Source organism: Bombus vosnesenskii, unplaced genomic scaffold, assembly GCF_011952255.1.
Source record: "Bombus vosnesenskii isolate JDL3184/JDL3185 unplaced genomic scaffold, Bvos_JDL3184-5_v1.1 scf7180000013316, whole genome shotgun sequence".
In the NCBI taxonomy this organism is placed as follows: Eukaryota; Metazoa; Arthropoda; class Insecta; order Hymenoptera; family Apidae; genus Bombus; species Bombus vosnesenskii.
In genome coordinates, this window is record NW_022882962.1 from 2,186,100 (window position 1) to 2,213,959 (window position 27,860).

At 39.5% G+C, this 27,860-nt stretch overlaps 1 protein-coding gene across 5 annotated transcripts in view; it reads left to right on the forward strand.

Moving 5' to 3' along the window:
* The window catches only part of LOC117235345 (protein sickie), a 147,783-nt gene that overhangs the window by 51,137 nt on the left and 68,786 nt on the right, over positions 1-27,860 (forward strand). For 4 of the 5 annotated variants that reach the window (XM_033497256.1, XM_033497255.1, XM_033497259.1 and 1 more), the window contains 2 exons: positions 25,524-25,680; positions 25,941-27,522. In XM_033497256.1, the coding sequence (XP_033353147.1) occupies positions 25,524-25,680; positions 25,941-27,522 (1,739 nt within the window). Of the gene's footprint in view, positions 1-21,539; positions 21,562-25,523; positions 25,681-25,940; positions 27,523-27,860 lie in introns of those variants that run through there. The other variant, XM_033497260.1, reaches the window with a different exon arrangement.

Below are 27,860 nucleotides of genomic sequence, written 5' to 3' on the forward strand. Positions count from 1 at the left end.
GAAGCTGCTCGAATTGACGGTCAGATTGCATATTCTTGTATTGCTCTCACTACTATTCCATGTATACAAAAACGGAATACGTTTCTGCTGAAAAGAGTATTCAAATAACAAGATAGACATTGGAATATTCAAAAAGTAGTACTTATATATTAACAGAAATGTTTTACGTTTCACAATTTTTTATCCAATACGTAATTATTGTAATCCTTAATAGACCCTTCTTAAAAAAAAAAAAAAATATCGATTCAACGAATATGGAGGAATTTGTAGGCGAATGAATACTTTTATTTGATATTTGAATGTGATTGCAAATCGATTCAGTGGCGCGAACAGTCCGCTTGAATTAGAACCGAATTATCCTGCACGGCCCCTTCGGGAAATCTTTCCCCAGAAATCATCGTTTTCATAAAGCGGGCGTTCGGCGGCGCAGTCGCGTGCAGTGACAGCTTAACTCCCGCCACCCCGAAAGCTCGATAAATTTTATGGCTGTTCTGTATCCGACTACTGGAACCCCACCAACATCTTTTGTAACTCTCGTCTATCTCTCCGAGCCGAGGGTACAAAGTTGCAGCTGCTACTCCCTTTTCGTACGAAAAAAGTACTCTCGATTTTTGTTGTTTTGGCTAAAATAATTTAGCACCCCTCAGGAATAAGCAACATAAGAGATATTAAAATACCGTGTCGTAACTTTCTCGTTAGTCGTTCGTTGCTTTGCTGGTGTTACAGAGTTCTATTATAAAGATATGAAAATTATTGAAATCGATGGCTTCTAATTAAATAGTGAATTTTCACTGTCAACGTTAAAACCCATGAACATTTTTAATTCCGAGATCAGCATATTTATGTAAATAATTCTGCTACTTCAAACTTGACGTACGCTTCATGAACCTGCTGATATAATGCTTTATTGGCGGAAACTTACATAATAAATGAGCTTATGTACGTATATTCACCCACATGTGTATACGCTTATGGGTACATAAGATTACTTGCTTGGAAGCACATGTACATATGTATCAAATTCGTGCGCAGTGTGGTATTTACTTCAATTAGCGAAGGTATTACGAAGGATTACCAGAGGTCCAGAAATGAAATGCTATCGCACAGGCAAGCTTATTGATCAAGCTTACTTTGAATCCCCTAAGAAATCTACTATAAACAGAATCTACACTGAAGTAAGAAGAGCAAATGTTTTCTCGCCGAAACGAAGTAAATTAAATCAGCTTAAAGTCATCTAATTTATCTTATTCCCACGTAAAATATGTACATCGAACGAAAAAAAGAGTCAAGGGCATTGCACGTTTTTCCGGCATGATGTGATCTCATCTTGCGACAGCTAATTCCTCAGGAATTCGATAAGGATGCTCAGGCGGAAAAGAAAAAAAAAGCGAAAGCATCTGCATTTGTCAACAGCTGGAACACTCGAATAATTGTAGTACTATCATTAAACAGCGTTGCTTAACGCGAACAGGAAGTGCCTATCCGCTATAAAAGGATCAGATCGAATAGGTTTCGAGGTTCTCATCGTTTTATCCTTTGATTTAATTTTTTATACGAACTTTTTGATAAGAAGAATCAAGAGAAGAAGCACGATGAATACAATGGGTAATATGCATAATATTGTAGTGCCACGTTCGAATGAATAAAACTAGATGAAAATAAACGTGCGAAAATCAAACAGACTGAACAAGAGCATGCATGCTCGTAGATATTTGTTTCAATTACAGTGGAATTACATAGAGTAAATCGTTTTTGCCGGCAAACGAATCCCTCGTTGGGTACGAGCTTAGCATAAGCCTTGTAATCCTGTAGGAATCTCCCAAAGAGACATCTTGGACCGCGACAGAGAACGAAGTGAAAAAAGAAAAACGGTCTCGTGTTCGTCAGTGTCGATATCGGCTGTCTCTTTCGTATCGTCTTTTGCTAGACAGAGAGGAACATAGAGACGAAGGGATATAGAGAGGGTTCAAAACGAAGAAGGATACGATGAGGGACGGTAAACGAAGGAAGAGAAAGGAAACGGGAGAGAGGCACCGAGAAAGACAACGAGAGAAAATTGAAGTCGCGAAGCACACGTAAGACCTGCACCCGGTCTTTAACCCCGAAGCACCCGAGAAATCAGTGGCTCTCACAACATTTAAAGGGATCTCGATCCACTTGCCGTGAAATTTGTCAAAATGGTTTGACACGGGATGGTTTATGGAACGAAATTCTGTTTCATTCCCACTGATCTTGAGAGATATTTGATAAAAATATTAGCTGAAAACATTCCCCTTTTGAATCGCGATTTAATAGTACAATTTTACTGGATAATTATTTCACCCTCGTTTCTACCCACCAGACGATTTTTTCATTCTAGTAAATCACTCTAACGACGTATACTGCAGTCAGAAGATTGCTTGTTCGCGTAGAGGTCTGTTTGCTCTTTCCTTCTTTCTCAGTTTCATTTTTTATTGCCTTGCCGCTCTTGGCGCTGCACGCTAAATTGCGTACCCCGTTAGAGGCAATACGCGAGTGCACTTGGAGAGAGGGAAATATTTGTCATATGGCTCACTTTGCGCTAGTAAACGTCGTTTACGTAGAGAACCACTGACTAGATGCTCTAAGACCCTTAAATCTTTCTTTCTCTGTTTCATCTCCCTTGCTCGCGTTCGACCGAGTTAAAAATACTATACCTACTCGTGTAGTGCACCGGCTCAGCGCACAGGTTTTTGAAAATTGCCCCTCGATAACGCCGCTCTGGCCGAGGGGATGAAACGATGCCAGGTTCATGGCCAAGTTCTTTTTTCAACAGAATCCTTTGTGATTGTTAAATGTGGTGATGAACCGAGAAGATTTAATTATCCTTCTAACTCGCTACGTCAAATATTCTTTTGTTACGACGTGCAAGAGAGTCTCGTAACTCGTGAAAGGGTTGGTCGTGATAAAAATCTGCAGTTGTCCTTGACGTTCGTGACACGCTACTTGCACCCACGCACATGAAAGCGTCTTTCACTTGTTAGATGTAACTTTATAGTCTGTTTATAATTAACTTTATAATCTACTTTGCTTTAAATTTAATGTCTCTGCGATTCGTTCTTTCTTAATGAAAAACTATTTAGTAGCAGCTGATCTTCGTTAAAATTGATGGGAAATTTCGAGACGATCTCGTACCGAGTAGTACAGATCTTTAAATTACATTTGCAAAGTCTTGCTCTGTGTTATCACTGCGTGCGTACGTACCGTACGGTGTCCCGGGAAGCACAAAACAACTTACTCGTTAGAAACAAGAAGGGCAAGAATCATTCGCTTCCTAAGCGAAGAGAGAAAGGAGAAAGATCGCAGACCCGAAGAAACTGTGCTAATTATAAGTACAAGCTTTTTCACAGTTTAGCGCTCGTTATTTATTCGTTTTGAGTCATTCTGTAAAACCAGGAACAGTTCGTATTCCTCTATCTCCATCTGTTGGTAACGGAAAACCGGAAAACATAATCAAAGTAAAAAGCTAAAAATACATTACTTAAATATATACTTAATGTCAGCAATTGCTGAAACGTCTCTGCTAAATATACAATTTTTATCTCGCGTGCAATGTCTGTAAAAAAATTGACATGCTTCCTTATTTTCCAATGAAGCGTTTTTTTTTTATCACGTTCTGTACACTTCGTGTTCGTAGTATCAAATTTTTGTAGCCATACGAAGATACTGCTAAATGATACGAAATTTAATTCTACTTGGACCTAATTAACTAACTTATAAACGCTGTAATAAATACAACGATGGTGGGAATATTTTGTGTAGCCATTGTATAAATATACGAGGTAGTCTACCTAACTTTATCACCTGGAATATCTCGTTTGTCTTTGATGATATTAAAAAATGTTTCAGGTACATGTTGAAATGAAATCACATATTTTTTAATACGTTAGTGGATGCAGCTCGACGTTCTCTATAAAAGCTTGTAGCTTGAAGATTTTGTAATATTTTTAATATTACGCTGCATTAAGTATATTACATTATATTACATATTATATTACATTTTTAATATTACAGGCGAGATATTCCCGGCGATAAAGATAGGTGGACCGGTCTGTGTATATATATACATATATGAACTTGTACCTATACAACTTGCTAGACTACCTAGAGTATCATGGGAGATACTATCCTAACTATCATGCTAACTATCCGGGTACTTACTACCTTCGTTGCCAGGGTTTATACGGTTCTTCCTACAACCGTGACGCTTATTTAATCACGCGCTGTACGCGCATATAGATGCATTACTTCCTTCAAGCTATCCTTTCACTTGGTCATTTTTGCACGTATGCAGCCTTACAGTAGATTATCGCGATTTTTCATAGAATATTACGAGGTTAATCGTTGCTTCTTGCGCGCTAAGGGTACACTTTTATCGTTAACAATAAGTCCACCTAAACAACTGTAATCGTTTACTGGCCACTGCATGGATCTTTTTGCACCATGCAGCAATTCGTCTCATGATTTCTTATCAATATGGAGGAGCACCGTTAATGTCGTCTATGCAAACAAAAGCATAGCGGTGCACTCGATATCGACTGTGCATTTCTATTATTTCTATTGTTGCTTTCATTAGATTATGCACGCAACATACGCTCCTCGTCAGCATATTTATAGTAATCTAGGTTACCATTGAATTCGTTTGCTTCTAAGGGAATGTATAATTTATTTTAGTCTCTCGTCGGATAAGCTCGTAATTGCATATATATCTCATTTTTATCAGAGCTCGTTAAATAGCGTACAGAGCATAAAGGTAACCGCGTTTGACTTCTTTGATAAAAGACAAAGAAGCTAGGAGAAATAGAACAGAGCAGGAGACAGAAGATAGGAAACAGAAAGAGTATACGCGTAGACACCCTTAATTACTCAGATTTTACGTAAAAGTAACGATACTTGGATAGTCTTTTGATCACTTTCCTTGCGATATCGAGTCATGCTCGTGATACTTAACGAATACACATTGCATTTATAACAAAATTTGGTTTCGACGCTAATTTCATTCTTCGCTCACGCTATTGATTAGAAAATATGCGTAGTTGTTCGATAGTTCGAATAACAAAATAATCAATGTTTTCCGTATCGAATAGAAGTTATATGTAATTATTAAATATTTGAACAAAACAATCAGTATTTCCTTTGTGACAGTATTTTTAATTACACCCTCATTGTACAGTAATTACTCTTACAGAATTACAGTTACATAGTTAAATGTTAGTTTGTTATTAAATTACTGGTTAGATAGTTCCCATTGATCCTCGAGGAAATTTAGTTTACGCACTGACCACACAACGTTAACCATTCGATAATGAAATACATCACTATCATAATTAACCGCATTGTTAACCTCGCAGCACTTGGCGCCTTCAATTTACTTCTACCTCGTTATCTGTACGCGGTTGCTCGTAAATCGCGTAATTCCATGTTCGTATTATCGCAAACGTCGAACGTATAGAACGTGGATTCAAGCACGTATGCAGTGAATAGACAGTAGAAGCACAATACGAGATGAAACCAACCATAATGTATTATACCAGGATCTCTATTAGAGAGAAGATAGACGGACGAGGCGGATGAAAAATGAAGTGGTATGTGTTGTAGGTTGAATAGCGCTAGCACCGCTGTTCCGGGCAAGTCTTTATTTCCCCGAACGTATCCCGAGAATGCGCTATGCTAAAAATTTGTTAGCAACCTTTTTCCATCTTCTGTTGGAACAACGTACAGCTTTTGTCGGTATATTTTATGTCCAGTCACTTAATCTTAAACAAATCCTGCTACGTTCTGTCGGTCATTTTCCACGCAATTATATTTTCCTAAGAATAAAAAATATCTTTACTATTTGAACAAAAGATAGGAAACGTTTTATCGGTATGCGTGATTTCTTATCTCAATCTGACGTTAAATACCTTCTTCGAACATTACAAATCGTTTTTATTTATCAAAATAAGAAGATGATTGAGAGAAATATAATAGTTCGAAGATTATTATTATCGAAATTATTATCAATGATACGGCAAATATTGAATTAAGCGCAGTTCGTTTAATAAAACCTTTTCGCGTTTACCGTTGCGAACCGGTACTTCGAATTTGATCGAAGAAACGTCGAATTATAACGCAGTGTGCAAATATTCCGACTACTCCACCTACGCTGTAATACATAATTTTGTTAGAAGGATATGTGTAAATGACGTAATATAAAAATGATAATTGAGAAAATAATAATTTAGTAAATATATGGCAAGAATATTTTTTATTTTGACATTCACTATTTTTATCTGAATAAGCGCGAAAATTTCTGGGTGGCGACGTGTGTACGAATCTTGCTGACGCGGGTTTCGCTCCCTTTGCTAACAGCCCCTGCAATAATCGGCACGTTGGCCTCCTGCGGGTCGTTTGTTATGCAAACAGACTCTTTCATTTTTTATCGAAGCGAAATCTTGACAAGGTATGTTCGATGAACCCGTATCGTCGAATATCAATTGAAAAAAATAAAATCGCTTCGCTGAATCGATATGCGATTTTTAAAGTTTCGTTGAATCGTCAAATTGGATCGTTGCTTACAAATTCGTAATCTGGTCGTGCCAAAAAGAAATATCGTTCGAAAGGTTCAAGTCTACTTGTTAATTGTTACGTATAATAGAAAGCAAAAACGAACATATTTCAAATAGAATGATATTTATGTAAGTAAAATTAACCAATCACTTCTGATTCTTGAGAAATTATTCAAAATAATCATATAAGTAATATTTGGCCAACACTCAGGCGGATTGGTGCTCGCTGCCGCGTCAAAGAAGCAAAAAGCAAGGATACGAAAGTGTATGAAACGAGTTCGCGCCTCGTCGGCACGTCTACTCTCTTTGTTTCGACGAAAAGCTCGGAAGATCTCAGTGTCTTCTATGGTGTAGATTCGCCGCGACTTTTACCCTCGACAATTTCGAGCCCCCTGCTTTCGCGGCCCTTAACCTTTCCCATCCATCCCATCCCTGTACGAACACGTATCGCACGAAGTTGGTGCTCAGGTGCGTGGCCGAAGCTGGAGTGTCACCAAGAGGGAATACGAGCGACTTTCTAAAGACACAAACTGTATTGACGGCGCACCCGCTTTTCTCCTGGAAATACGTGCTCTCATTCGTAAAAAAATCCTATACATTATACGAGGAAAGCTGCGTGCGCGTTATAACGAGTGCTACCTTGATCGACAATACGCGCGTGCGCCAGTTTCACTTCGCGAATCCTATAATTGTGCAGTGCAGCATTCAGTTATTATATTAAATCTGACGTAAAGAAAGACTCGCAGTGGTTGATAATAAAAAAGAAAAGATAAAGAGGAATTAATACGAAGTAGTAACAATTTTTATATTAAAATTATACAAAATCTTCTTCTAAAATAATACAACTTATTTCGTTCAACTTTTACGAGACTAACGAGACAGCACATACGTTTTAAGGCAAATTTCAAGAAAATTGCTGCACAACTAAATTTTCCTGACGCCATTGAAACCTACCAAGTGCATAGCTCTAAATTTGAAGATTACGATTAATTTATATTTTTAAATAACAAATTTATTAAAGCTTAAGTATACTATAGTCTGTATTATTATAACGCTGCGTGCATTGTTAAACAAACCTGGCTCGAATGGTTTAAAGGCACAATAAATTTTTATATCGACGGTTGAACAAATCTACGTGAACCAGCTATTCGCGACAGAAGAAAAGTATCGGTGAAACCTCGAAGCCAACCCTTGGCGAATAACGTTGACGTTGTATAGATTTTTCAGCGCATAGCAACACGCATCTTTCCACACGCCCGTTTCCTTTAATACGTGGCTCATATTCAGCCGTGTACCTACCGATACGTTTGTGTATAGATTTTACGCTTGCACGCGAACGACCGCGGTCTGTGTGCATTTGTGTAACACCGTCGCGATTCTCGCCGGTTCACCCCTCGAACCAGTGCGCAATCCCGCGTGCATTTATCGCATCCTCGAAAAGATGCGCCACGAATCAGGACTGTCGCAGAGGGTTCGAGGGCAAATGAAACGTCGGAAATAAAAATCAGTTTGACGTCGGGGCGGATCGCGTTGACACGCGAATTAACTAAACGCGAGTTTCTTACTTTGCGGCGTACAGGGTACCGGGATGATAGGGAAGCAAGCACAAGGCACAAACATTTTCTTTTAGCTCTTTGTTCGGATTCGAGAGACAAAAGGTGAGACGTGCACAATGTGTTACTTCTCTATACATTTGTATTCGTTGTCGGCACATCGTTAATAATTCGTCGTGAAGCATAAACGTTTGTCTTGCATTACTCTCGTGCATTTCGCACTGCACAGTTTAGTTTACTATTTAAATAAAATACGAATAGAGAAATTAAAGGTATGAGACGAAGGAATTGAATTAGATCAGACTAAGATGATTAAATTGCGATATAAATTCGTGAATCGTAATATGAGTTCGTATCCATTGTCAGCACGTCGTTAATAATCTGACAAGAAGCGTAAACGTTTCTCTCGTATTAGTCCCGTGTATTTTTCATTGTACGGTTCAGTTTATTATTGAAATGAAACACGAGCAGAAAAAGTAGAGGTATAAAACGGATGAATTGAATTGGATTATAATATAAATGGATATCTTGTTTCAGTCGTGTTTGAGTTAACTGTTACGTTGAATTTGTGGTAAAGCTCGTTCGCCTAAACCATCAGTTATCGAATGGTGGCCTTTCTTCTAATACGAACGATGTTCCACGATGATGAATGCGCTGCTTGTACGGCTGTGTTTTTGTATTCACGGAATGGTTACAAAAGAATGTTCTCGCCCTCCAATAGACGGTTTTATTTTTTAATTTCACCCTTTGTAAAGTATGAATGGGACAGTTTTTCTTCTATTGCTGGCGAGTTGCGTTTTATTTGACAGCATAAAAAGAGGTTTCCAGCTTTTCGTTTTAAAAAATTACACATTTTCCATGAACAGGACAATTGACTCGGAGTTGATGTATTCGAATCGATAGTCAAAAATTTCGACGTACATAGAAATGACATTTTGATTCGCTTTTTAGCTCAACAATTTTCCGCTGTTTTTCCTGACGATTTCTGTGACGGTTAATTCGTAAAACTCGAAACTTGTCCAAACGCACTGAATGCAAAGCGCGCGTGCGAGTGTTCGATCAAACCAACACCTACAAACATCTAGGTGTCTAGCAAATACGTATGAATTTTTGTACAATACGACGCGAATCTCGCAGCTGTTTGAAGTTTAACATCGAATACGTCAGTGATAAAAATCAGTTCCTTTTCAGCGAAACCGAATATCGTCATAGTTTGGGATATGCGTCCTCTTTCACCGGGTAACAAACTTGATTTTACGAGCGTGAATGAAATCGTTTCAATTTTGTGTTTACGGTCGACGGTGTAGCCATATAGTTCTCGCGATACTGAACACGTGTTCCCTAAACTCCGACATCGGTAATGTTACTAGCGATGCCATCTCAAATTGAACTTATATTGATAATTTGTTAAACTACACGAGAGATCTCGTACCGTTTAATAATCCATTTATCAGTGGAACGAGAAAAAATTCTATTTTCTATTGAAAATTAGTTTCGTATAATTTCGCGTAATAAAAATTTCGTACCGTGTTAAGTTATATTAAACTTCAGCCACTGATAAAACTACAAAGGCGAACATCAAAAAGCTTCAATCTCGTGGCTTTCTTTCATCCGCCAAGAAATCATTCCTGCCACAGAATATTTGCAACATTTTTTCGTGCTACTAAATTTTCATAACCACGGCGTTTGCCAATAGGAAAGCTTGGTTCACAAGCTGCGACGTGAACGCGTACGTATATACGGAGCACGTACACAGGTCGTCCAGGATGGCTACGACGAAACGGATGAAAAGGTAGACACATAGAGAAAATACTGCAGGGCGAGGGCCAGAACTCTTTGAACCCTCTCTCTGTATTTTCCTGTAGCGTTCTTTCTCTTGCTTCTTCCATGTTGTCGTTTGCACGGCCTTTCGCTCTCTCTCTTTCTTGCTTTTTTCTGCCAGTGCTCCTCTGGTAGCTCTCGAGCGTCTACGGTTTTACTGGTTATACCAGGAGCCAACGACGCCGTCGTGCTGCATTTCCATTATCGAATTCCTCGCAGTCGTTCGTCGCCCACGGTCGTTTATGGTCGCGCGAGAAGGTGACATGTTCTGCGTAAGATTTATCCGCGAACGAAGTCACGAGGAAAGCTGTGCTTGTCATCGAACCGACCTCCAAGGTAGGACTTATTCCGCTGCATCTTTTATTTTGTCCAGCCCTCTTTCACCGATGCTTCCCATTTATTTCGATTACGCTTCCCTCTTTGTCCTTTGTTTACGTCTTATCTCACCGATGAACGCGTTAACCCTGCGAATGCTTTTGTCCGCGCGAGTCTTTTCTTTTATTTCCTCCGACGTGCGCTCTGTCAAAGAGAAATTTAGATTAGCGAGTGCTACCGATATTCATCCTGTGTATGACTTTCTTTCATCTCGCTAGTTTTTACAAGAGTGACAAAATATAGCGCGTTTTTTGTGAATAGTCACATACGCAACTTCGTTTATTTGTTTATTTATTTTTTTTTTACGATTTTTTCTCTGTTTGCTTCTCGAGTTGCGTCGCACGTGGAATATATACCTATTCGACGAACAATTGCCATTTGGTTCGCGCGTTCCCAATGCGTGGGATGTTTCGAGTGAAAAATGTGTTTGCATTCCTGACCATGTTCCACGATTTTATTTTCCTGGAAAAAAGGGTGCTGCCGCTGCACCGTTGAACGAGAAAAGATAGAAACTGGCGCCAAGGTTTATTTCTCTTGGTTGTCACGGTCGTTGTTGTGATTTTCTTCTTTCACGTTCTATTCTCGATCGCTATCTTCTGAACTACAAATATTCTGCTGTTCTTTTTCTTCTTTCTTTCTCCTTTTCTACGTCTATTCTATCTTGTACAGAGTCAGTCTACGCCTCGATTTTCCTACCACGTATTTCTCTTTATTTGCTCTTGCAAGTTTGTAGATATTCAAATAACAAGTGCTTTCGCGTTCTCATCTTCTAGTGCGTATTATTTCACACATAGAACATCGATAATTTTGTGACAGCTAAAAAAACTCTGTGGTTGTTTAAACAAATACTCCTTCTTACCTTTAATCTGGCATTCCACGTGGAAATCTGTGTCCGATATCCTTTGCTCTTCTTGAATTCACCACTGTCGTGCTCCGTACTCAAATAGTCAACCAACCACTTGTAGATTCAATAGGCGAAATAAGGTGACTGTTTCGCAACGTTACGTGTACTTTCCTTTTACGAATTTTTACTCGCTTTTATTCCTTACTGCTCTATGCTTATACATTTTTCTTACATTTACAAACTTAGTATTTACAAACCTCCCTTACAATTATAAAATTACCTACACGTTTCCGTAATTAACGTTACATCTTAACCATATTTTTAATGAATTCATTATGAATTAAAAGTCGTTGCATTTTGCTTTCGTCCACGTAAGGTAAACTCCTCCATGCTTCCCAACAACGTCCAATTAATTAACATTTAATTAGATCTGTCATCGCATAAGAGTAACATTAGATTTCGCTGTTCTCGCTAAAACGCTTAAATCGAAAAGATCGTAGAAACAAAAGAGAGCAACCGAGATGGACGAAGTTGTAAAACTGGGTCAGTATCGTGGGACGAATGATCGAACTTTGAAAAGACGCGTGAACCTCCACTTGAGTGGCGTTCATTGGTATTTCATCCGTATCGCATTGCACTTCTCTATTCTTACCTGTGCCCACGTGCGAACGCACGTAACAGCGCGTGTCATGTACGCGTCAAGACGTTCTGAAAAGGACACGCAGTCGACACGTGTATCTGACAGAGAAGAGAGGGGTTGATCGTTGAAAAGCAGGAGATTCCAGGAGGGTAGCTCAAAGAGAGAGGGAGAGAGAGAGGTGGGCGAGCAAAGGGAGGACAAATAAGGGAATCTAGGAAAAAAGGGAGAGATTGCAATTTGCTGAACTTCACTGTGAAACGAGACAGCTGAGTGACGGCGAGGCTCGTCGTGCTTGGGAAAAAAAATCGCTGGCTGTGTTACGTCACTCCACCGATGAAAGTACATTCTTTTTCCTTTTCCTATCTGTCTTTTTTATTCTTTTCTTTTTTATTTTTTGTTTCATGACGCGTGATACGATTTTCGACGTTGTTTTATTAACGCTGAATCGAGTGGTGCACCGATAGAATTTGAATAATTCGCTGGAAATTATGAGGCGACCAGGGAGCGAGGAGTTGAGGAAACGATCGATAGCAGGCCAATCCTGTTTATCGCTCCATTTATAATTCAGCCTTTAATTAGCAGCTAAAGCAGAGAATTTCACTTGTTATTTTTACCAACAATTCTTGCACCTGCCGCTATGTGCACCACAAATATTCGAAAAACGAAGCGGAGAGTGTTGCGAAATGTGGAAACGGCGCCCGACGTCTAAACTGCGATACAACTACGTTTCTTTTTAATTTAGAACGTTTAGATCAACTTTATTAATACAGAACTTCTTCGTCGATCCCTTTTATTTTATTCGATGAATTCATCTTGGCCTTTTTCTTCGATCTGCTGCTATCCTTCGGCAATTTCAAGAGGCTCGATTTGTTCGTAGTTCTCTTCAATCCTGCCATTCTAACTCGTTTCTTTCTGCATTCTTCGTACACGTCTCTTTCCGATCAGTGAACTTCCTTTCTTCCAAGTTGAAGCGTCGCTGCGATGAAAATAAAACTTGAAATAAAGAAGGTTTCTCAAAGGATGGGATATATATTTTCCGTTTCCTTCTTCTTTTTCATTTTTCTTTCTTTCTTTTTTTCTTTTTTACGAACCCAACGATGTATCCTGGACATTCATTTCTGATTTCAATGCGATCCTTCGTTCCTCGTGCTTCCTTTCAATTCACCTCGGCAAAGACCGGATATTCCTTTTCTCCAACTTATCGATTCTCGAGTTTTTCAAGTGAGAAATAGACGATAATGATCCACGTCCTCCGTTGCTGACCGACAGAATGGGGCTGCCGATTCGTTTGCTAAATTTATTTGCAAGTCAATGTTAGAATCCCACGGAATTTCTGTGATCCTCGATACCGACATAAATGTTGAATAAATAACTTGTACTCTACAGATATTTCATAAAACTATCTCTTACTTATACAGATGGAAGTTGAAAGGATAGCAGTTATTAAGATATCGATTGTTGTCAGAAGATATCTTCTGTCACTGTACGTTGCACAAGTTCTTGATTAAAGGGAAACTCGGTTAATATTCGTATTGTCCATTAAAATATCGAACATTAATCTACCAAACACAAATGTACGAAATCTCTACGTATCGATTAGAATTTCATGTCCCGCGCAATCTCGAAATCTTAATTCCACTGCTCTCGGTATCTTGTTTAATTAAATTTCGCTTCTCAGTGGTTAAATTCATTGACGATATTCCTTCGAGAAAGAGAATATTTATTCAAGATAACGAGGTATTATATCCCGATGGTGTGAGTAAAGACCGCCGCTAAGCTTTGATCCGGATTTTTCGATTTCCGCCCTCATCCGTGCGTTTCCTCGAGCTTCTATTATTCCTGCACGTCGGTGAATTTGAGGGAGCGTAGAAGACAGGCTTGAAAATCCACAGAACGATATTTCCGATATGGTTAGTAGTCAGGATACTCTCCCCTAACCGTATAATCTGCACCTAAGCAACGATGCAAGGGATGGTACAGGCCTTTTTCACCATCCTTCGCTATCGAGTGTACACGCACGCCAGCCTTCTTTATGCGCATTTTTCTGCCCGTATTTCTACGCATATTTATGCAGCATGCGATCCACCGCATATAAACGAGGTGCAAAGTCTGAATTTTATATAAAATTGCGGATACGTATACATAAAAATTTCACTATACTTCTCGTGAAGGATAGCTTTTTTTTTAAATCCTGCCATACCGTTCTGAATACGTGTAAGTTTCCTGATAATTTATATTTTACATTATATTTTCAATATATTTCTTTAGAAATTAGCGTTTAAAGTTTGTAAAAGCGTTACGCATCGATGCGTCGTATGAAGAAAGGAAAAATTGTAATAATTGGAACTTTGGATAATTCTTACGTGATTCGTCCATGGTTTGTAACAAACGATCCAGTGGCCAAGTGTATTCGTGCAACATGCAACTTGTCAATTCGCGGACAAAAGAGCGTACACTTTTCGTAGAGTAGTTCCATTTATTTACACCGCGGGTACCAACAGCTGCTAGCGACGTTAACTCCATCTTGTTTCCTTCGGAGCTTTCCCCTACCCTTCATCGTCACTCTAGTGAAAGGCGATCAGTTGGTGGAAATAAAAAATTAGGGGATGTTTCTTCGTCTGGATATTGGATCTTCGTCCGTGATTTCTGACGTGGAATTCAAGGGTGAAAATCAATTTAAACCTCGGGAACGCGTTACACAACTGGTTCTTCTCTCTTCGAATCTTGTTATATCCTCAGGAACATACGTGCATCGATGTACGATATAATTCGAATGTTTAACAGTTTACTCACAGAAGTGTTTAAAAGACGGAAGAATCCTTCTCGAAGCAAGACAATGAAATTTAATAAGCAGCGATTAAATCCCAGATCAAGACTGCTATTGTGCGGTCACCTCTCGCTGAAAATTAAGATAAGAGAACAATGAATAAGGATGAAGTCTGAACGAAAAAAGATTGGTGCAAAGGAAGCGAAATTAAATTGGAAGATGGAGGGAAAAGGGAGAGGTAACGAGAGAGAAGAGCAGTAAGAGCTAACAAAAAGTAATGCAAGGCATGGTAGGGGCTTCCCAATAGCAAAATAATAGGAAATGGAAAGAAAACATAACGGTTCACGAAAATGATGTGACAAGATGAAAAACGATAATGATCGCGACGCAAAGATATTATAATGGAAGTTGCAGACGTGCGCGTGCGAATACGATACTTTAAATTCCGTTTTCCGCTTCGGGCAAAGTGCAAACGCGCGGTACACAGACACATTTACAACTCATAATCAGAAATTGAATGAACAAAACTTCTGCTACGCCGGAAGTAGGTATATTACAACGCTCTCCTCGGGCTAAAATGAATTTTAATTTACCACTTCTATGGTAGCTTGTTCGTGGTTCGCGTGCTGCGGGCTAAATTGAGAAATAAAGACGCGAGAAAAATTTAATTTCGTTATTATATGCAAGGTCGGACGTGTAAAAAGAATTGCCAGATCTAGGAACAAGACTTGAAATTAGAGAAAATCACGGACTATTACGCGGTAGTTTATATTAATTGCTATACTTATTATTCATTTATGCGCGTTTAATTATACGTATTTGTATTTAATGCCGACCTTATTTTCTGCGGTAGCAGTAATTTAATGAACATTTCTTTTTTTTTTTACAAAGATATTTATCGTCCATTCGCGTGTCTGGAACTGATCAGAGAATTTTACACGAAAATATCTACTAATCCCATAATCAATTTGTATCGGAAATATCTATCGTAATTTCTGTAACGTGCGAAAAATTAGATTTCGTGCATGCAGGAATAGAACCATACCCTCTGTCCATCGGTTTCTCACAGTGGCATGAAGCATCACGTCCACGATGAGATCCAACCCAAACCGGAAAGCAACATCATTTATATGCGCAATTTTTCATGCGCGAGATAGGTTCGAGCGACGAAGCAGAAAGGAATGCGCGGATTAATGGGATTCAATTTTTAAAGCGAATCTCCTTTTTGCACCTGTTCAATCGATCGCTGAGTTTAATGCACGGCCGATGTTATATCACCACTTACACGGTTGAATTGATTTTCGAACACGGTTCGATCGCACGCAAACGTATACCTACAGTTGCGTATCTGACTTATGGGAAAATTAGATGATGCGAATGTATATCGTGTCGGTCAGTAAATTTAGGAAACCTTGCTAAAATTTATCAGTTTCGAGAATACTTGAGTTCTTGTCAAATTAGAAAAATACGTTAGGTGTGCAGAGAACACCGAATTAAAGACTCTTGACTTGACCAATACAGTAACTAAACTAACATAAGATTTAGAATTCTTACGACGATACATGAATCGTTGTAGATATATTTTCTATTTTAAAATCTATTCTTAGAATTTAATCTTAAAGCTAAGATAAATAATCTGTGGAAGACACAGTGTTTATGTTGAAATAATATTAGGTGATATTTATTAAACAGAATTACAGAACCAAATGTATTTAAAATATAAGTGAGCGATATAAATATAAAACATAAGTGAGTGATATGGTATAATTAACAAAGTGTACAGATGAAGAACTTATGGATTGTTGACAATTGGCCAGTTACTCTCAGACTGACTGTACGTAGTGACACATGGTCCCTTAAAAGATTTTGAACCCCACTCTCTATACAGTAGTGAGTATGACCTGTGTAAGTGTCCTGTTCAAATGCCTGTGTAGGTATCTGTATAAGATCAATATCGTTGTATCCCAACATCTATTATATAGACAATACGTATTAATCAATAGGTAAATAATTATATCCAAAATCCACAATGAAACAACTTCCTCCTTTTTTTTTTTAATTTTACATTTACAATACAATTTTACAACGTCACATGGTCATTTTAATCCACAGTGAAAGGGTTAGAAACGGGTATCCTTCGACTGGAACTGCATGAAATAGGACGAGTTTCACCTAATGTCTACAATACTAGAATATAAAATCGTAGATTGCCAGGAACACTATAGATGATAGTGTGCATGTATCACGAACGTGAAAGTAGAAAGTCTTATATCCTTTGAAAAATATGCTTAAACATCGTTCATCTCGAACGTCTATTAAATTTCAAAATTACCATGTTTAACAATGCGATAGCGCCAGTAACAGATTTCGTAGCTCGATTTGGTCGACGAAGACAATTATGCGGCCATCTAATCGAATTCTAGAGACCTTGCTACAAAGTCTGAATTATCATGACACGTACGTTATTAACGATAATGTATCCTCTATTAAAATATGAAATACGACACGATAAGAACGCCATGCAGCTATATGGATTTTATCACATTGGACATGATATTTTTGTAACATCACACCCTCTACGATTCCCCATCGAATTAAGAGTCTAGATCGCAAGACACGATAGACTTGCTGCAAATGGATTTGGCGGTGAATAGAAAATACTCGATTCACGATGTGCTCCAGCGTTGTCAGAATGCAATTTCGTTGCGATGCCCACAAGGGAATTGAAAATATAATATGCGTCGGATATCGTCGCTGGTGATCTTGTTGCGGAGCAACCCCCTAAAAGGGGGTCGCGACCACAAGAATCATCCAGATTCATCTGCAAATATTCAATTTGTTGAAGAACAGATCGGAAACGTTGATTCTTCGTAATGTTTTTTCATATCAACATTTTCATAACACATCGTTGATATAGTAGGATATAATGTGATACCGTAATATAATATAACGATATAATATCGCGATTTTTATTCGGTGTGCCGCAAGAATTTTGTAAAAATTGCGATACCTGGCTACTAGCGTGGAGCACTGACCTTTTTCCATAAATTGTCGAATAAAAACAATGATCGAATACAATGTATTTTTAATGCGTCACACAGAATTTTGATAATGAGCTTATACGTGTCATATATAAAATGGAAAAAAGTTAAAAATCGTTAACATAATATAATATGATAGAATTTCATTATGTTGGAGAAAAGAACAAAAAATACATAGAAAAGAGACCAAAACTCACGGTGGTCTTATGAGTCAACTACCTCCTGACAATATTCAGGTCTTAAGCTGATCCCACAGGACCGTGACAGAAGAGGCTCCGCTTTGTTGAACTCATCCCCGACTCTAATTCGTATCGACGACCGCACGTGCGTGAATTCCCCGAAGGAGAAAAAAACACGTGCGCGAAATCGGTGAAGCCGATAGCAAAATTGAAACGAGAGGAAACTCCTATCGTTTGTATCACCAAGGAAGGCGTTTACGAGGTTCGAGCCAATCCTATTATCATCCGAACTTCCTCCATTTCCTTAAAATCCCTCGATCGCCTCGTAATTTCATTAACAGCTACTCTTTAACGAAAAGATTCGAAGAATTAAAATTTAATTCAATAAGTTAATTAAAAAATTAAATTAAAAATTAGAATTTAACTCTGCTACGATTCTCCAATTGTCATATTTCCATCTCTTGCTCCAACTTTAGCAAAGAAATAGAATTTATGATGTTTCAAGAGGTTGTTTAAAAATAAAATTGAAACAAGAAATCATACACGCGTGCAACTTGTCAGGAGATATAACGGTTTATATAATTGGAGTTCGTATAATAGAATCTCACCAATTCTTCTCATGAACAATTATTTCTCACGTAACAAGAATTCGTTTTCAGGCGAGTGAATTCAAGCAGCTAAAGTTCAATGGGTCGAGCATCGAGTAAAATTTTGCTCGAATAAACCGTCGCAATAAGACCTTTCCCTCCAAACTACAAATATTTTTTAATAGTTAGAAAAGTATAATTGGACCGATAATGACCGAAAGAACGTAGCAGGATTACGTTGGAAACATCGTGAATCCTCTCTATCAACTTGTCGTTCCTCTGTGGATCAGAGATGTCAATAGACAACGAAGTGCAACGAGAAAGAAATTGATGACTGCGCTTTCGAGCAACCGTAATACGATCGACTGACACATGCGACTAATTACAATCTAATCTTCTAATTGAGATTCGAGCTGCAGCACTGGAACCCTCGTGCATTCGCTCACCGTTATCCATACGAACCGCACAAAAGCTCAGAAATAGCAGATGAGAGGCGTCGCGTCGCGTCGAAACAGACGTCAGAAGAGGCGTTAGAACGAGAAGAAGCTTCGTGCTCGATTCGACGGTTAGTCGATAATAGAGTTTTCCGTGGAAAAGGGTCGGTTAGTCATCTCGAAGATGGTCGATGGTACGGTTCTCGTAGAAGCTGAACGAAAATTCTAAGGGCTCTAATCCCCATCTTAGACTCACGCGGGGTGGCCTGACCGTAATTCGACTCCTTAACTAATCATTTTAGCTCTCCTCTGCCCAACGTTTTTCCCTCCCGTTCGCTTCAAAGGCCGCCTTTGACCTCGCGTTTCTGCTTACAAGCAGATAAACTTTTATTTCTCTGTCGCGAGGATAACGGATTGATTAAAACTTCTCTGCCGATCAAAGCGTTCGTTAGGTAGATTGGTTTGAAAAATACTCCACGGTCGTTCATGAGCAAATGTTGTTAACGATCGTGATAACCACTAAACGTACTCGTTTAATTTGATGTTCGTATAATTTTACCGGGTTATCGATTTTCGTATTTTGTTGAGTCTACGTTATCCCGAAATTTCAACTGTAGGTAGATGAATTACGTTTTTGGTATAGACGCAGAAACATTCGCGATGTAATAACGTATCGTCCTGTAAAAGAATCGCGTCAATAATCTTTCAAACAGTTCACGATTCCTAGACTTACGAAGGTTGATCATTTCTATTCTTTAAATGACCGTACGTATTCGTAATATTATTGCTCTTAAAGGCTTTCACCTTGTGCACTTAAGCGTGTAATCAAAGAATGAATCGTAGTGCTTTATCTTAAGCGTAACTCGATATAACGGAGGTGGGAACAGAAAACAGAAACCGATATTTCCAACTATAACATACGTGGGAGTAAGTCGTCTCATATGGCAATCTAAGAACGTTTACACTCAGTTTGTCTCGCAGCGATGGAAAACGCCTTTGTTAGCCGTTACTTTTTCTCTATTTGCTGTGTACGATATCACGCAATAATCGTATCATTTTCGTCATTTGTTCTTGGAAATTTTTCATCAAATATATTCGATAAATTGTTACGTTATCAAATTATGCGAACGGAGCAGAATCAAATAAATAGTATCGATGACATTCCCCGAATTTTTAATCTTAGCATTAACGTAACGACGTTCTCTCTTTACCGTATGACGATGTTATTGAAATTTTTTTAATTCCCTGTCAACAACTATACGTACGTACGTATAACTTCGTAACAGGCTTAACTCTTCACGCAAGAAATGAAAGGATTCGAATTCGTTACGTTGTATTTGTTTTAGACCTGACTGTCTAATTACGTATAATAATTTGATGAAGAGCTAAGTGCATGTTCGACGAGCGTGGAGAAATCGTTTTGCCGCTAATCTTCGCTGATCTTCCGTTCCCGGCAAATCCTCCGGTGTGCCAATGGAGTTCCGTACACATATCGCATGCACCGCACGCTTCTCAGTGACTCTCAACTGGCGCTAACTCTCCTTTAATTGAACTGCGCGTTTAACTATCGTAAGAATGACGCATAACTGTCGATAGTCGGTAAGAAAGGAACAATAACATAGAAGATATCTGTTCATCGCATCCGAGTCCTTCCCGAACGAGCTTAGATCCCGAAACGATCAATATTAGAAAAATACGAAAGATCAATTAGAAATTGGCGTACCAATCGAGTTAGTCGAGTGAAAACTACGTGATAAATAAAGCGGTAATTCATCAAACAAGCCGTCGCAGTTCGATTCGATGGCAGACCACGAACATATTCTACAAACCCAGTGATTGTTCCTCTCATCGGGCGCGCATTATCGAGCTTTCTGAGAAAATAAGTAATCTGCGTGTTTATGGTTACATCTGTTCAGTAGAAAGTATCGAAAGTGGAAAGAAGAAGGAAACGAGAGGCAAGAGATAAAAAGAGAGAAGTCAGTGTCTCTCAGAGAGTCACCACTGAAGTTAATCGCTTTGGCCTGTCAATCGTACATTCACACGATTACATACGCATGCATACGCATGGGTCGCTCGAGGCACACGCTCGCACACACAAATATGCAACACACACACACAAACACACATACAGAGAACACGCTCGTACACCACGTAGACTCGATGCAATGCCCTTATGAGTTCGTACACCGTTAAAGACGCACTAATGCAACCGCTGCTCGTTGCTCCCTCGTGCATCGATGCACTCTCGCCACGAAGCGTACCAGCGAAACAAAAGGAGGGAGGAGAGCGTAGAGTGGAACAGTATGGAGCTGTACCGCATTCGCATGAAATGCAAGTGCGAGTTTACGTTAGAACGAGAACACGGGAGGACGCATCGTCCATAATCGGTCGATCGCACGAAATTCGGTTAAAAGTGTAACCGCCGCCACCGTAAAAACGTCGTGAGAGCCCCTGTGCACGTGACATTTGACTCGTGATTCTTGATTTACGATGGCAGTTTAGTGCGAGTTCGGTAAGCTATTTGATCGTTCTATCAAACTGTGCGATATCTTTCTTCTCTTTGTCTGATTTTTTACGGCGTTTTGTCCAGCGTCACGATTGTTAAAGATTCGCCGCGTTTATTTTGCACGTTTTCTAACCGAGAAACGCGAAATAGACAGCGTGTCTCTGTAAATAAGAAAATGTTTATCTACTCGGGGAAAAGCATTTTTTTAGTAGGTCTCCGCCGCGAGTATATTTAAAGTGGGATGAGAGGTAAAATTAGAACAACGTGAAGTTTGAAGCACTGTGCTTGGAGGAAATACAAGAACGAGTTCGCACGCGTTCGCTGCCATGAGAGCGCAACAAGTCTTGCTTAGCACGCACGTTGCGGAATTTCGCAGCCCTTTGCATCCCAGGTTCCTCCCATTCTATTGTCCCTGGATGCCATGCTCCTTAATTTCAACTTCTTACTCTTTCGACTGTCGTATATTATTATATATATCTTCAGTATTGTCTAAACTCGTAAAATAATTTAGAAACGCGTAAAGTCTGAAAGACATCAGCGATAGTTTCGCATGGTTTCCGGTTAAATATTCGTCTACATAGAAGCACGTAATGTACAGGCTGAGCATATTTATGCCAATTCATGCCTTTGATAACGGTGAAATACGAAATATACTTTACTCCTTAAATATTATAACAAATACGTACTTTATCTTGCACGCCGTGTATACACGTTTCTTCATATTACGCAAATATACATTCTCTGCATTTTTGCATGTTTCTCATAAATGCACGGACAACCGCAGCCTGGTAATAAAATACTAACCTGCAATATTCAACATCTATCCTTCAAAACGCTGGTACATGGAATACATAATACACGAGCATGATTGAAAAACACCTGGCGCTTTGGATAGAGTAGGGATAAAGAGAAAAAAGAGTACTGGCATGGGAGAGCATGATAGTGCAGGTGGTTTCTATGTCCTGGTATATCCTGGTCAATATTTGAGAATTCGGGGCGCGCGAATGTCGTTAATATCTTGCAGGATCGATCGGTCGTGCTCCGACTTCCGATGAATCATTTTCATGACAGGCAACCTCTAATGCCTGGTCACGTTTTAACTTCTCTATCTCGTCTCTTCCCCTGCCTCTTCTTTGTCAGCGATGCCTCGATTCGCTGATAATAAAAAAATCGAATTTATTACGACACCCCGTGACTGAAGCTTTTCGTAAGGCGCTAAGAGTTCCGGCTGAGATACAAATCTCCGTACTCTTACAATAGCCAATTGATTTATAGTTTACTCGGTATTATCATTTAATTGACGATGACTCGCCGAAGTAGTCGAATGGATATATTATGTACGTTGTATGAAATTGTTTAAAATTCCATTGGTACCATTACGCAATTATAATTATATACATTCGTAATTATAGTTTGAAACGAAGCTGAAAACGTGTATAGAAATTGGAAGATATTTAGAGGAATCACGCATTTTGCAAAAATTCTAAATTATTAATTATACCAGTAAGCTTAGATACGTTTAGCGAGGCCATCTCTAACACAAATCGTGCAACACTAATCTTCATGTAGCTTACGATCAAAATGTAGATTGAATATGGGTGTTGTCGTGCACGAACAGTACGTAAGTGCTACATATAGAAAAAGTGAAAGAGACAAGGACAAGTAAGCTGTGCTAATTTTATGTAAGCGACGTAACTACGTTGCCTTAAAAAGCGAAGCGCGACTAAGGCGATTATCTCTTAACAGTAAAATCCAAGCATGCAATGTACCCATCATACGAAATTTGAAATAAAATGAAACCTCTGCCTTGACATTTCTCCGCTTTATTTCATCCTGTTTGAGATCAACGTATACAATCATTGGAATCCTAAATCCCGTTTTAATTGCGCTCTTTCCTTTTGTTTGGCTCCATGCGTATTTAAATTCCAATGGCAACACAACGAAAGAATGCGATTCACCGATTCGCCGGCACGCATGGTATCCGATTATGAATGCGACTACGCGTGGTCGCGCTCGTTATACGATGGCTGATCGATAGAGGGTTAAACTAATAACGACGCCCCTCGCAAATAGCCTTGCAACATCGTAAGATTTCTTCATTCTCAGCCACGAACCGTTTATCTCGTATCCAGTTGATTTGTGTCGCGTACGTAGTTTGACAATTGAGCTGATCGACCGGCCGGAATTAGGCTCTGTTATTACGGCGAATCAGTGTCAGCACCGGTGCCAATGAAGAACGATCGCGGTTGTCGAGATTACCGTAACGAGTACCGATCGAACGTGTGACCGGCGCGCTCGAATTAACTTAAGTAAATAGAGGAATTGATTTAAGCCACACGATCCTTAATGTGATTCATCGCGAGGAAACTACGTTGTCCGAGTTTGTTACACGCGCAACGTGGACGCGAGTTCTCAGAGCTTGCAGCAAATTAAACGTACGACCATTCTAAATTATAAATTGAGCTCGATTGAATCCGCGCGTTGGCTCTTTAGTTACGTAAACATGCTCTTCTCGGATACTTGGAAAATACATCAAATTAAACGGTTTGCGAAACTAATTTCAAACACGTGTTATCGCTGAGAATGGAATGTGAAATTATCGCGCGAAAGTAATAAATCACGAAGGCCTGGATAAGTTGGAAAGTTGATATTTTGAGTGATGCGAATACCAGAATACCATAATCGAAGATAATAAGAAAATAGATAGTAATTCAATGGAATGACGATAAGAATTTCAAAAAGGAAATAAGTAGCAATTAAATTAAATAAGCTAACTTGCAGATATAACTAAGTAATAATCTAATTGATTTGTTCGACGAATCCGAGTTAACGATTCCAAAGTTCTGAGTTACGAGCAAATAATTAATTGCTTCGTGGTTATTCTCCTGTGCTGAATTTAATTATCATACATGCGATGTTGAATTATTTAGTATCGTCGTTCGTCTAACCGAACGAGTTGCTCTGGCTTATATTAATAAGTCACTCGGTCTTTCTGCTAATTACGGGTGTGCAACAATAGAATGACACGAGTAATAAATTACATAACTTCTGCCAGCTGGCAGTAGCGTGGATCAGGATAACGCAGCTGTTTCATGATCTAGATTAAAATTTATCAGGGATCTTCATTGCGACAATTTAGGTACACTGTAAAGTGTATCGCGTAATTTTCTATTTGCAGTAATCGGTCGTCTATCCAATTCTTTTTAAAAAATAGCCTTGAATAATTCATCCGTATATATATTTCCTAATTTCTCCTTTGATACCAACTAATTAATTAGTTTTTTTTATTGAGAATTATTCTCCGAAATAAATACGATAAAACCTCTGTTATCTGAACGTATCTTTTTTAAAGTCACGCGTAGAAGAAAAATGTGTTTTAATCCATAAATTTCTACAACGGAACGACTATAATATTATCTCTGTATCACATGGCAGAAAGTATCTTTCCGTATTGCGATACACAAGGCTGAAAAACAGCTACTATTATTTTAACTTAATCTTTCGTATGTAGCGGTTTTAATGTCCTTTGTGTCCGTCGAATGATATAACTACTATGTTTTCATGCAAGATGATCTATTAATTCGACGTGTTATAACTTTGTCCCATGATAACGTAAATTACTTGGTGGAAACAATGTCTGCGATTACAGTAGTGACAGATTGAGCAACGAGCAGTAGCGGATTAATCTCCTTGCATGGTAAATGCACGCTGTCACGTGTATGTACCATAGCAGGCCTGCGGTTTATTTTGTCTACAAACAGCGTATACTTCCCAGACACAGCTACGGAGTCGAGGCCTGGTACAGTATTGCGACTGTGCTCGGTTAATGAGCCAACCGATCGTCGTTTTATTGAGACGCGGCCAATGACAGTGTGAATACTGTTAGAAAAAGACCAGACGAATTATAAGCGTTTATCGTCGATCGTTTAATTAAATGTTACGAGTGCACTTAGTGCGGATATTTTCTCGAATATCGAAAATTTTATCATTATTGGGATTCAGAGTAGCTGATGGTTCTTCGTCTATTGTGAACGTGATCCTTCATCTCCTTTTTTTCAGAGTATTTACTACGACTATTATATCCGCTATTTCACTGCATCGATGCTCGCTCAACTCGATTGTTGGTTAAAGATGATATCTTTTCATGTTTTAAAGCAAACAGCGATATTCCAAGGAACGATTAAACAGGATCAATGATTTTCTGTTTCAGGTGGTTTAAAACATGGAAACGGTGGCATAGGCAGTGCAAGCAGTTCGAGAAGCACAAGTCCGAGTCAGCAACAGTCACCCCAAAGCGGACTTTCTTTCATTCCTCAGCCCAGAAATCAGAATTCTACGAATAGACAACCTGCAGCTACTACCCCAAGGTAAATATCAATTTTTCCTGACGATACAGCATACATTGGCTGCTATGTATATATACTTTTTATCCTTCATTTTCTCAATTTCTTTTCGTCATATCTTTCTTCGCAGTAACACAATTGTTAAACTGTCTGCCATTTGTTATCGAGCATACTGTAGACTCGATAATGTTTTCCTATCGTTGCGTCGTTCATATTATTTGCTATTTCTCACAATCGGAATAATGGCATCGAAGAACTAATCATCGAACATTAAATCGTTTCAGCCCTCGAACGTCTACGGTGGGCAAACCCAGCGGCGTAAGGACTGCTCAACAATCGCCATACGCCACCACGGGAGCTCCCACCCAGCAAAACAAGAACTCCGTCTTAGACAAATTCAAACTCTTCAACAACAAAGAGAAGAATCAAGATCGCGGTAAAGCTTCGTCCGGTGTGTCGAAACGTACATCCAGTTCTTCCGGCTTTTCCTCGGCGAGATCGGAACACTCCGATAGCTCGACGTCGCTGTGCGATCAGAGCAAGTTGCAAGTGGAATCGCCCAAGAGTCGTGCGCTGAAATCGAAGCTGCAATCGACCAAGCCGGCGAAACAGGCGAGCCCGAAGACAGTGAGAAAAGAGCAGAGCAAAGCTCAAAGTAAAATAGCACGGACGAAGGGTGCACCTGATAAATTGGTCGGCTATAATCCGCCCTTGGAAGATGTCAAGCCGACCAGTAAAATCGGTGGCGTGGGAGCCAAACCGGCCGTGGACAAAAAGTCCTCGAATCTCCACGATCTGCTGAAGCAACAGCCTAGCAGTCAACTGCAGAAACCGAATCCTTCCGTATTGATGCCTCCTAAGCAAATCGCTCCGCAAGACGCGAAGAACTTTGGCAGCTTGAAGAACGACTCGTCGAAACAGTCGCCCAGACCCAAGATGGAGCTGCCAGCCAAGATACCCGACACGAAAGTTCATCTGCAAAACATGAAGGTTCCACCGAACGGATTGAACAAGGACGTTCTAGCGCAGAAAGTATTATTGAGCAATACGAATGGAATGATCAAGCAGACTGAGCACGAGGAAATCGTCATCACCAACGAGAATAGTTCTACGATCGATCACACGTTGTCTATGAACCAAGCGAATTTGTGCGACCAAAAGTCGACGGTCGAGAAGCAAAAGGAGATCGGTGAGAACGTACTGACGAATAATCAAGCGGCACCCGTGGAAAATAGCAATCCGTCGAAGCAACAAAATACGAGCCTGCCCGTGAAAGCTCGAATTCCAAACGAAGTACACGAGACAGAAAGGATAAATGGAAAGCAAACACCGCCCGTTTCTCCTCGTAACAGCCCGGAAACACCGATGGATGTAAAAATGGCAAGCATTCAAGAGAACCCGGCAGCTGCTGCAACAACTCACGTTAACGTTCCTCCTCACGGGCAAGTTTCGAACGCGCTAAATTTTGGAGCGAATAAGCAGCCACCGGTTCTTAATAGTCCACTGCAAGGTTCAACCTTGGGCGCTTCCGGGAGCCCAGGTTCCAGCATTCCGAAGCCCACGGCCTTGGTGAAAGGCACTTCGAAACCACCGAAGGAAAACAACATGCCAGGCGCACCGACGCCCACAAAATTAAAGGCAGACGCTTTGCATCGTAAGCTCGATCCGAACACGGTTGCAATGGTGTCACCAATGCCAAGTATCTCGGACCTGATGTCCGAGAGCTCTCATAGTAATTCTAATAGTACTGGTCAGAGTAATTCCAGCGACAGCAGCGTTATTTATAGGCCCAGCAGCGAAAGTGGCAGCGAAATCAAAACCATACCTAACAGGAAAATTGACACAACCTTCGAACAAATGGAGAAGGTCAGTAACACTGTCGATACGTCGATACGTATTCCTCGGACGAACGATGTATTTAACTTCGGTAAAATATTACTTGACGCTTTTATAGTAGGCGATAGGCGGCAAGTATTTAACTGTCAGCGATTTTAGACGATTGCAAGGACTCGTCTTTGCTGTTATAGTGTACAATTCGCACAAAAATTATTGCGGAATAAAACAAGCGTTATCAAGGAAAAAATAGAGATACGTCAGAAAAATGTTGTATGTTTAAAAGAAAATTTAATAAATTTCAAAGAGAACACAACAGAATTCCGCAGAAAGAATAAGAGATCTTTAAACGAAAAGTCGCGTGTCCGCCA